This window comes from Saccostrea echinata, unplaced genomic scaffold (assembly GCF_033153115.1).
Source record: "Saccostrea echinata isolate AGI-Se365-2 ecotype Australia unplaced genomic scaffold, CSIRO_AGI_Sech_v1 ptg000046l, whole genome shotgun sequence".
NCBI lineage: Eukaryota > Metazoa > Mollusca > Bivalvia > Ostreida > Ostreidae > Saccostrea > Saccostrea echinata.
The window spans coordinates 5,567,290-5,578,568 of NW_026889795.1; the positions used below are offsets into that span (position 1 = coordinate 5,567,290).

Here is an 11,279-nt window from a genome sequence, read left to right on the forward strand (position 1 = left end):
TGCAAAATTATTGGAGAGGGGACATCCCCAACCCCCTGTTTCCTACTAGCCCGAGAAAATGATTTATTCTGATAATAATTTACATGCTATACAGCAGTGAGCAACCATATTCAGCACCTCTCAGCGTATGAGGCGCCGTTATGGTATACATGTATTTATTGCCATTAATTTAGTGATATAAGTATTCGAATAGATGATATCATCTATTTCATGCAGTAGATGCATGATATTATCTATATTTATTTCGAATAGGTAATTATATCACTTATATTCGAATAGGTGATATCAATTACTCGAATAGGTGATATCGCCTTTTCGAATTGGTGATATCACCTATTTTAATAAGTGATATCACGTATTCGAATTGGTGATATCAATTATTCGTTTTGAATTGGTGATATCACTTGTTCGAATGAGTGATATCACCTTTTTGCGTTTTGCGTTTCCCAAAACATTAAATAATCAATGATCTCTTTTTCAAGATAATATGGCTTCAACGTAAAGTAAAGAATGAAATTTTAAAAGACTTTCGAAGAACAATATTTTCTTACCATTGATTCAAAAAATGATAAAATTGATTTCATTACTTTTAAAAAAGATTATAAAAGATTCTCTGGATTTGTTGAACTTAATATGAGCCACATCCTCTTACACTACTATTTCGGCATTCATCAAATAAACCGAAGATTCGCTGTAAAATCTCCTTTTTGGCACAAATAGGGGCGGGGCACTGTTCGTATGATATATCATAAATATGTACACAAAAAAGATCCATAGAGCAACTTATTTTACATATTAAAAACTACCTATACAGAGTAAATGTATGCAGTACATGTATAATCTTGGGAGCAATTGTTATTTCACACAAAATATGAACAGGTGATGTCACATATTCTAATAGGTGATATCACCAACTGAATAGGTGATATCACTTAATGGAAGTAAACCCTCACATCAGGGACATCAGAGAATTTTTCTTGTTATTTTTACACAGAAGAGGATTTCGTGAACGTGTCGGACGATTTTATCTAAGACTTGTGAAGCGTGTACGTATGAATGCAGTAACAGCCATCGATGCTTTAACTGAACACATGGCTCAAAAGAAGGGAATTCATCTTGAAAGCATGCAGGGCCATGCAGGGTTATGATGGATGCTCCAAATAGCAGGCATCCAAGAGAGGTCGGGAAGAGATGGGTATCCATTTGCGAAGTATTTTGTCCATGCCGTTCCTATGGTGTCAGCGAGCGATGAGTAATTCTGAAAAGAGAAGTTGTTTGAAGGGCTCGTTGGCTGCGATTTAAATTAATCGTTGAAGTTCTTTTTCCGGTCAAATTAAAAGTCTCTCAATACACTTCACCAAATAGGGAATTGTGGTCTTGATCAGGCTTGTTAAAATTGTTCTTATTTTGTACGGAAAGATATTGAAAATCTCTCAGGAAGAATCAGGTTCCAGAATCCAAACTACGAGATGCTAACAGACAGTAAGTTATTTTTTGTTATATTCCTTGATCATATTATTTTTCATCTGAATTCCACTTCACCAAATCTATTTAGTCGTTGTTTTGAGATTTTACTTGATCCCGTGTTATCTCAGAGAAGGTGGTGAAAGAATCAAAATACAACGAGAATTGTCACTCGATCCCTGGTGATTCAGAGTATAGAAATATAAATATGCTGAAACACTGGAAAATGACAGATTCAAAAGAACGCTTGCTAAGATTTTTATCATATATATATATATATATATATATATATATATATATATATATATATATATATATATATATATATATATGCCATTTACTACTTACAGTTCCAGACTGGAACTTCCAGTAGCTGTTGCTCTTGAGAGCGATCATTTTCAGCGCTAGGAATATTGAAACTTGGTGTCGAAGAGTACTAACGGCAGACAGATTGTGTAGTCTTGCTATGCTACACATTCACAAATGGTATTGTTGGTCATCTTTGTGCTGAGAAAGTTTTGAAAAAATGGAGCATGTCAGGAAAAGAGAAAAAAAAAGATCTTGCTTTTCAGGAATAAGCGTACGTGTATGCAGAATGCTTCCTGTCCTAACGCATCCATGAGACCTTGAATTTAGACCCAAGAGTGGGGATAAGGTAGTATATTACATGGCGAGAGTGACTGGTCAACAGGGGATGCTTACTTCTCCTAGGCACCTGATCCCACCTCCGGAATTTCCAGGGGTCCGTGTTTTATTCCCTATTCACATATTTGTATTGTTTGTAGTTTTTTTTTTAGATCGATCACTGATCGTTATCGTCACTTTAATTTCATGTAGTCGTTCATCGAAAATTCAATATACAGTTATACGTCTTTACTCTAGGACATTTAGCAAGCAAAATGTATGCATGCATTATGACAAAAAAGCAATGAACCCTTTGCCAAACATTGAAAGTTGTGTCCCCAGGGTGGGGCTAAATTGAACATTAATTTATTGAAAACGCATACATGTATTGATATATTAATTTATTTTTTTTTCACTTTTTAGGATCTAAGAGGCAATCTTCACGTAATGTGATAAAAGAGTCCTATACTAAACTGTAAAATCCGCCGCATTGGTTTAACTTGGTCATAGTTTGTGAAACTGACCGTTAATGCTTTGGTCCATAGGACTCTTGTTTTGATAGTTATGATCAGTAGACTGTTTTAAGCAAACTTTCCATTTTCATATTTAAATTAGCTTAAACATATTTTATTGAATACCAGTAAATTCAACAAGGAGTTGTGAAACAGACAAAGCCTACATATCCGTACCCTCTCCTTGTATAACAAGTCAGGACAAAAAGTGATATAGCTGTACATGATAAATAAAGAATACTAATACATGTAATCAACAATAAAGATTCACAATCAAGCTTCACTCAGTTAAGTATAATAGGAAAAAAGAGATCTTCATGTTGAACACCTTAATTATTTACTTAGGGTCCATTTTTCATTTTGGCTGTTTGACAGTAATGATTATAAATTAAATAGGACATACATATATAGACAAATGACTTTGTTACTTAAAGGTGTAGGTAGACAATTCTTATCAATAAAAAATCGTAATATTGCATGATAGTCACGTTAATATTTTGTAGATAAACATACTTTACATAAACTGATAAATATTACATCATATCACAGGGGATTATCAACGCTTGTATACAGAGGTGTGAATGCTTAATTCGACCGAGGTAAATTTCTCATAATTGAATTTATCAACCATATACTTCTTAGTTTACTTTTTTGAGAAAGCAAAGCTGAAAAAAAACTAAATAACACGAACAACGAAACCCGAAAAAAAAATGTGTACATTATGTTAGTTTATGAGCAACATGTTTCAGTTTAGCTTTTCTTACAACAACGTTATATTTATTTATAATTGTAGCATTTTCTTTGTGAAAGCCAAAAAAGATTATAACCGCTTTCTTCTCCGATAAACTAAGGAGTCATATGACTTGCTGAGCGTTTCCTAAATCAATTACAATTATGTATTATATGTAAAATGCAGAGGAATCGTTTTCTTGCAAGAACTGGAACTTTCGTTGTCATGAAGAAGATAAAGTACGTAGTGCTAGCGTAGAAAAAATACTTTGAAATGAAAAATAAGTTATAATAAGATAATTATATATACTGTAGCTACCAGATATACCAGATTCCAAATTTCAAAAAAAAAAAAAAATCCTTAAAAGATACATTGCAGGATCCAGTAAATGTTCTGAGTTACCTCTTATTGATCTGTACTTTTTTACAAATATATTGCCAGTATCTGTTGTAAAGAAGAAATTTTTAAACGTATTGTGCTACAGTATGTTCAAGTGAAGGTGTAAGTCAAATGTAAATTAAAAAAAAATAAAAAACTCAAAAAAACAAACAAACAAAAAACAACAACAACATTAACAAGGAAAAAAACAACAAAAAACAAAACAAAACAAACAACAAAAAAAAAAAAACAAAAAAAATTCTATTAAATTCAAAATCGCAAAGTTTTTTTCCCATAGTCCTAACATCAAAATGTTTGACTTTCACCACGTTGCACAACCATTCCTCATGACAAATTAAAGGCGGATTTTTTTGACATCATTAAAAAAACTGTAGCTTTAATAAAAATGGAAATGGGAACTCGGAAATTTACATATCTTGTGATTGGTCATTTGCAAAATTACTGTTACAAATAAATAAATTCTGATTCTACACACGTGTACAAGTACTCAAGTTGATATTAAAAAGATGCCCGAGTTGTCAGACAATATCTTTATAGTCTTTGGAGACCAAGTCTTCCAATAAGTTGTTGGAATTAATTACGCATCGACATTTATTGTGCTCCTCTATTATCAGACCTGTTTTTATATTCTTATGAAGCAGAATTTATTAAAAAAAATTCCACACTAGGAGAGGAAGACCTTGTTGTGGCCTTAATTCAATTCGACATTTTGTTTTATCAATTAACAAAGGTTATTTCTATTCCTTTGTCGACTCGATATATCCCAGTAAACCAGAAGTGATCGTCACCACAGAGTCTGCCACGTCTGTTTCATATCTGGATGTTTAACAGACTATATAACATGACTAACTAACAACGAAACTAAAATATTATATGTCTATGACAAACAGGATTACTTCAACTTATCCTCGTCAACTTCCCCAAATTTAAGTAGTAATATTCAAATATCAATGCATATGGTGTTTTTTGTCTCCAAACTCATTCGGTACCAAGAGCATGTTCTGAGTACGATAATTTTTTTAATCCAAGACCGCCTACTGGCAAATAAGTTGATGTTAAAGGACGTTCAACGATCCCGTTTAAAGTCAGCATTTTGCAATTAATACAATGGTCGTCATTAATGACCTTCTTTGCAAATACTGTCAATGGGTCGTATTTTGACTGACATGTTTATTACGACACTGTTTGGCCATTGTTTTTAAACTCTTTTTCAGATACATTAATACAACAGTTTAATGGTTCTCCAGACAAATAATCCAGACATGGTAAGGTGCGATCTGTGTGAGGCTGCATTGGTACAGTTGCACTGTGATACTTGTCTTGTCAACCTATGCAAGGCCTGTGTGGGAGAACATTTTTCTAATAATTTGTCAATACCTCACAAAATTGTTGACTTCAAGGACAAAAAATCCACTCTTATTTTCCCTCTTTGTAGCCATCACGCGGAACGCCATTGTGAATCCTTTTGTAGAGATTGTATTACCCCGCTTTGTTTGGAGTGTATCATGTTTAATAACTTACACAAAGAACATCAACTCGTTTTAATTGGAGATATAGTCAGTTTGAAGAAACAAGTCATTCAAAAGGACTTCGAAGAGCTGGAAGGAAACATTCTCCCTTCCTACATTAATATTTCAACATATGTTCAAAAGAAATACGCGCAGATATCCACTGCTATAATTAACCATGCAGAAAAATGGCACGATGAAATTGAAAGGCTTGTCAATGAACTTAGAGCTGAACTTGATGAAATGAAAACGGAACACTTAGATGCTCTAAGGAAGCATTCACATGAAATCCAAAAAGAAATCAAAAATATTCAAGATGCAATACATACGTGTGAAAACTTGATCACCTCTAATGATGTCTCCCTGGCTTTAAATTACACATCAGTCAATGAGAAATACAGAAATCTCCCTTCAACAGTTAATGCTCCCTTCCCGACTTTTATACCAATGGAAATTGAAACGCACAAATTAAGAGAGTTGTTTGGATGTATAAGCAAAGTTCTCATCAATTCAGATGATGACGATGACAGTGACGATGACAGTATGACGACAACACTAAATCCAACAGAAGAAGATTCGTCTACTTCAGATAAACAACTGCTAAATGAACCCGAAACTGTCACTACCTTAGACACGGGGTATGAGAGCCTTAATAACGTGGCCTGTCTTAGTGACGAACAAATCTGGACAACCGGAAATGATAGCTCGCTAAAGCTCATCAGCGTCAGCCAAGGCTCAACACTCAAATCAGTCAAAAGTAAGTCAGGAAACACGCCAGAAGATATAGCTGTGACAAAAGATGGAGATCTGGTTTATACAGACTATAAAGATAAAACTGTAAATATTGTGACCAGTGATGAGATAGAGGAAGTGATCAGATTCCAGAATTGGAAACCTCGCAGTGTTTGCAGCGCCAGCTCTGGAGACCTTCTGGTTATCTTGGACAGTGATGATTACAAACAGTCAAAGGTTGTTGCTTATTCTGGCTCCACAAAGAAATACACCATTCAATATGATGAAACGGGTAAACCGCTGTAATCACCTGGGTGTTACACGAAGTACATAGGTGAAAACCGAAATCTGGATATCTGTATGGCAGATAGTGGAGCTGGAGCTGTAGTGGTGGTCAATCAGTTTGGAAAGCTGAGATTCAGATATACAGGGAATGCTTCTGAATTAAAGTACCAACAACTTTATCCCCGGGAAATCACCACAGACAGTCAGAGCCATATTCTTACAGCTGATATCAAGAATCAGTGTGTCCATATCATAGACTGGAATGGTCTGTGTCTCCGCTACATAGAGTGTGGACTGATTAAACCTTGGGGACTGTGTACAGATAAGAATGACAATTTATTTATTGCTGAACATGAAAATGGAGATGTGAAAAAAATCAGATATCAGCAATAAAATATATTACAAGTGTTATATGATTGAATAATTCCAAGCTTTCTGATTGACTGAGAAATCATACTAAGTTATTTTCACCTGCATTTAAGAGACCTTCCACTGGCAGATGAATATATATAACATTTTTTCCTACACTGGACGTTAAACTTTAAAATTTACAACTATACTACATGTATAATACAATCACTGCTGTTTTTAGGACAAAATGATGGTAACCGTTTAGCTACCTGGAGAGTACAATATTCCCCCAGCCTGAATTAAGTGCTCTGTGAATATACATGTATTGTACTTCGACTTCTTCGAGGGTGGCTAAATCATCATATTGACTAAAAAAAGAAGCAATAATTTTTTCATTGTATGATTCAATGATTAAATGATACCAACTCGTTAAGCAAACGATGCCACATTTACTGCATTAAATCCTAGCCAAACGCAGCGAGAGAAGCGGGGTAAAAATAAACATGACCAGTTGTATTCATATAGAAAACAATAAATGTCAAACATTTTCAAATTGATTTAAATTTACGTTCAGAAAAAAGGATCCCACTACCACCTCCGATTTTACGTGCCTGAAGAATGTTTTTTAGGAGAAATAACAACTAAATAAATTATATCAATTTGGAAGTTCTCAATCTATTTTTCTGTAGTTCAATGTAGAAAAAAGATATTCTTGTGCACACCTGGAAGGTCAAGTGCAGGTGAACATAGTGTAGTATTTTTTTTTATACATTAAATCTCAGCCAATCAGAAAGCTAGGAATTATTAAATTAGATAGTAGAATTAGTTATGAAATATTCATCTGCACCCGGCCTTCCAAGTGAACCTAATGAATATTTTTTTTCTACATTAGACTAAAAATAGATCGAGAACTATTGGTTATAAAAAGTTATTTCACCTGTACCCGACTTCAAGGTGAATATACATTTTTTTTTTACATCGCAACAAAACTAGATCACGAAATTCCAAATTAATGCATTTTCCCTAGAGGTTGAATAGCTATGCTGTCCAGATAGCTGTTGCACACCAGCTTTTCACTCATGCAACATAAGTTCGGAGCTCAAAGGAGATGGGCGAATATAGCGTGCAGAAAGCCTATAGCTTCAAAAATATAAAAATCATGTTCAGTTTGTGAATTTAATATTTAGAGTAAAGTTCTCATTATTGAAATTTATGAAATTGTGATAAACAAAACATTTCTGAGGAAAATTTATCGGAAAAATTTATTCTTTTATTAAAAAAAATAATGTGGTATTCGTGGGGTTCGAACCCTAGCAATAAAAATCCTGAGTATCATTTTCTTTCGAGACTATCACGCTAACCACTAGACTACACAAGTCCTGACGAACAGTGGCATTTAAATCATGTTTGTGATATGACCCTTGACTTAATGGACTTCAAGTATTTCTCGAAAAGATGCGAATGTTATGTCATAAAAGTATATTTTTAAGGTATAGTGGGTCATTGCTCCATATTTTGGGTAACTAAAAAATGTATAATTATTTTTATGTAAACTTTGAGAATTAACTTTCAAAAAGGTGGAGCGAAGACCCACTCATATCGAAAGATAGTGTTATAGTATGCGAAAATGACTCTTTTTGCCCGCTTTAGTGTATGTCTAACATTTCACAGGCAAATAATTTCAATCTTTGAGGGATTTTTGCAAATTGTAGAGATTTTACATAAAGTATATTTTAATGTTAGACGAAATATCAAGGAAAATTTTGATATAATTGAAATTTAATTTTTCATCTTCATGTTTGTCACACTATAGGCTTATCGCTCGTCATGTTCACCCATCTCCTTTAGCAGAGTTTAGTGTAGAAGGTTATGCTTATTCTTATAATTTGGCTAGGACTTCAACGAATGTAAGCAGTCAAAATAGATTGTATGGTTTTTAACAAGTATGAAACATTTTATTATTGAATCGTTTTACAAAATAATAATAATTATTGCACAAAACTAGATACATGTACTAATAAATTTTGGCAATAAATTGCAAGATGATATTCATCAGATTTATTTGTCTGCATGCAATTTACATAATAAACTCAGTGCACCTGTAGACAATACATGTATAGATATTTAGAGGACATGCAGTGCATTGTTTGCTGAAAGTACAAAGAAATATGTTGACTGTGTAATGCACAATTTCCAATGATTCTTTATTAGTATTAAAATCTGAAATTAATTCTATGCTGCTACAAAAGTAAACTTTAAGTACCAGTCTGGTGTTTCTAGGGGTCCCTGTTTTCACAACCGCATTTTATGGATTTATTTTTACAGCAGCATATGATATTGTTGGATTTGTTTAAACGCAACATATACATGTACATACTATCTGATTCACTTTGTACAGGATACTACAAAAATCAACATTTTTATCACACACCAATCCTGTTTCCTAACACTATTCAGTGGCGGACCAGAAGTTCCTGTGGGGGGGGGGGGGGGGGGGTTGAGGCCCTCAGAGCTGAAGGGGGAGGGCATGGGAGGGGGTGTCCCCCTCCCATAGGTGGGGGTTCGGGGGGTCTCCCCCGAGAAATTTTCTTTAAAAATGGCTCCAAATGGTGCATTTTCCAGCATTTTAAATTGAATTAGTTAGTTTTGTCCACTTTTTTCTAGTTGTTTTTTCAAGACCTACCTACCCAAATTTTCGAGAATTTGAACAAAAAATTAAAATTTGGGATTAATTTTAACTTGTAAACATGAAAAAGAAGACTTTTCTAGAAAAAAAAAACAATTAAATGCAAAATCTGATAAAATTAGAAATATCGTTATTTGACATTATAATAGTATCCAATTCTTCATTTTAAAATGCATGTCCAATGTGTCGCATGTGAAGCTCTAACTACCAAAATACAACTGCATGATGTGCAATTTCCCAACACTTAGAAAATTTGGATTCTGTGTGGAAACTTTAATTACTCTTTTCAACTACTTGACTATACTGTTCATATAATTTGCAGTATATAAACAAATAATGATATTTCATTGCTTATTCATTTGGGGAGGTGGGGGGGGGGGTTAATTATATGCACTATTTAATTCTTTTTTTTACCCACTTGCATGTACATGTACCAGCCTAATGTTTGAAAAAAAAGTCTTTGGGAAATTGTTGGAATAATTGCTTATTCATTGGGGGGGGGGGGTAATTATATGCACTCTTTAATTCTATTATTTTTTACCCCCTTACCAGCCCAATGTTTTAAGAAAAAAAAAAGTCTTGAAAAAGAATTTTAAAAAAAGTGGCCAATTCTTGTTTTCACAGGACCTCTACTTTATACATATCTGTTTTACCTTAATTCATAATACAAAGTTGTAACCGTTAGTTGGTTTTTTTTAAAACATCATTCAACAGTAATTTAAAAAAAATTGCAGATCTTTTGCTTTTTAAAATTGCATTGAAACTTCCATCTACAAAAGGAACACTTTCAATGTGCTCTTTGGTACAGGTCACAACGTAAACCACTAGTAAACCGTTATTACTCGAAGGGTCTACTTTCCCAGTAGTAAAAGCAACCTGATTATGTCATGAAAATATTGTATTAATTGATTTTTTTTTCTAAATAATAATAATAATCACAGTTTATTCACGTAGTTCAAGAAACACTGATAAAGTAACATTCAATTAAATTCTTGAAAGTATATTAAGCAATTATACCAAAACCGTAATAACTATGTGCAGTTTTGGTTGTTAGTATATGACCTTGTGTGATCTCTGTACTGTTGATCACCTGTGTATTGTGTGCACTCAAGCGGAAAGGGATTTCTCGTGGTGGCTGTATATTTCACCTCTTCGTGTATAACAATGGGCCTGGATAGAGTCTCATTTATGAAATATATTGTTAAAATGACACTTGTAAAAAAAAAAAATTTGATTGGGCGGGGGGGTTTTCCCGACCCCCCCCCCAAACCCCCCTGAATCCGCCACTGCTATTTTCCACTCCTCATCACATCGTTTAACAAAAATATCAACTTCCATAAGCTGACAAGTCCTACAATATTGCTTATAGCCTTTTTAACATCTTAAAAAAATGAAACGTCGCAGTTTCGAACATTTCTTTTAATTTCTTGCGGATTTTTTTTTTAGTGGGGGGGGGGGTTCTGATTTTTACACTGGGAAGCGGAAGATTTTTCCTTTGACTATCGTCGATAGATTTTTAATTTCCCTTTTATCACGATTATACAGTAACATCTACTTACCATCATTAGGAGTTATGATACTGAGAACACGTGATTCGTAAATTATAGAGATATATATTATCTACATATGTAGCTAACCTTATTTTAAATTTACTACTGTACTTTTCTCTACTTTACCACCAAGATTTCTATGGATAGGTTTCTGACATTTTCCCCCTCTTTAATCACTCTCTACTAGCGGCTCATAGAGGAACGAACGACAACTCTGCATACATGTCGGAGATTTGTTAGTTCCGGAAATACGATCGCACTTACCTCTATTTTTATAAAGTTTCGTAATTTATAAAGATATATACATGTATTATCTAGCTAACCTATAGCTAAAAATTTATTTTAAACTTAACTTTTCTCTACTTTACCATCAACATTTCTATAGGGAAGTTTCTGACATTCTCTTCTCCCTGAATTTAAATTTGTTAATTCCGGAAA

At 33.7% G+C, this 11,279-nt stretch overlaps 2 protein-coding genes across 2 annotated transcripts; both read left to right on the forward strand.

Moving 5' to 3' along the window:
* Nucleotides 1-5,234: 5,234 nt before the first annotated feature.
* Nucleotides 5,235-6,275, forward strand: LOC133201968 (uncharacterized). Its single transcript, XM_061337755.1, has one exon. The coding sequence runs from the start codon at nt 5,235-5,237 to the stop codon at nt 6,273-6,275; it is 1,041 nt and encodes a 346-aa protein (XP_061193739.1).
* A 54-nt stretch (nt 6,276-6,329) lies between these two features.
* Nucleotides 6,330-6,647, forward strand: LOC133201969 (uncharacterized). Its single transcript, XM_061337756.1, has one exon. The coding sequence runs from the start codon at nt 6,330-6,332 to the stop codon at nt 6,645-6,647; it is 318 nt and encodes a 105-aa protein (XP_061193740.1).
* Nucleotides 6,648-11,279: the final 4,632 nt, after the last annotated feature.

Bases quoted from the DNA above. Each gene is read 5' to 3' on its own strand.
- LOC133201968 (XM_061337755.1), top strand. From the start codon at position 5,235: ATGTTTAATAACTTACACAAAGAACATCAACTCGTTTTAATTGGAGAT.
- LOC133201969 (XM_061337756.1), top strand. From the start codon at position 6,330: ATGGCAGATAGTGGAGCTGGAGCTGTAGTGGTGGTCAATCAGTTTGGA.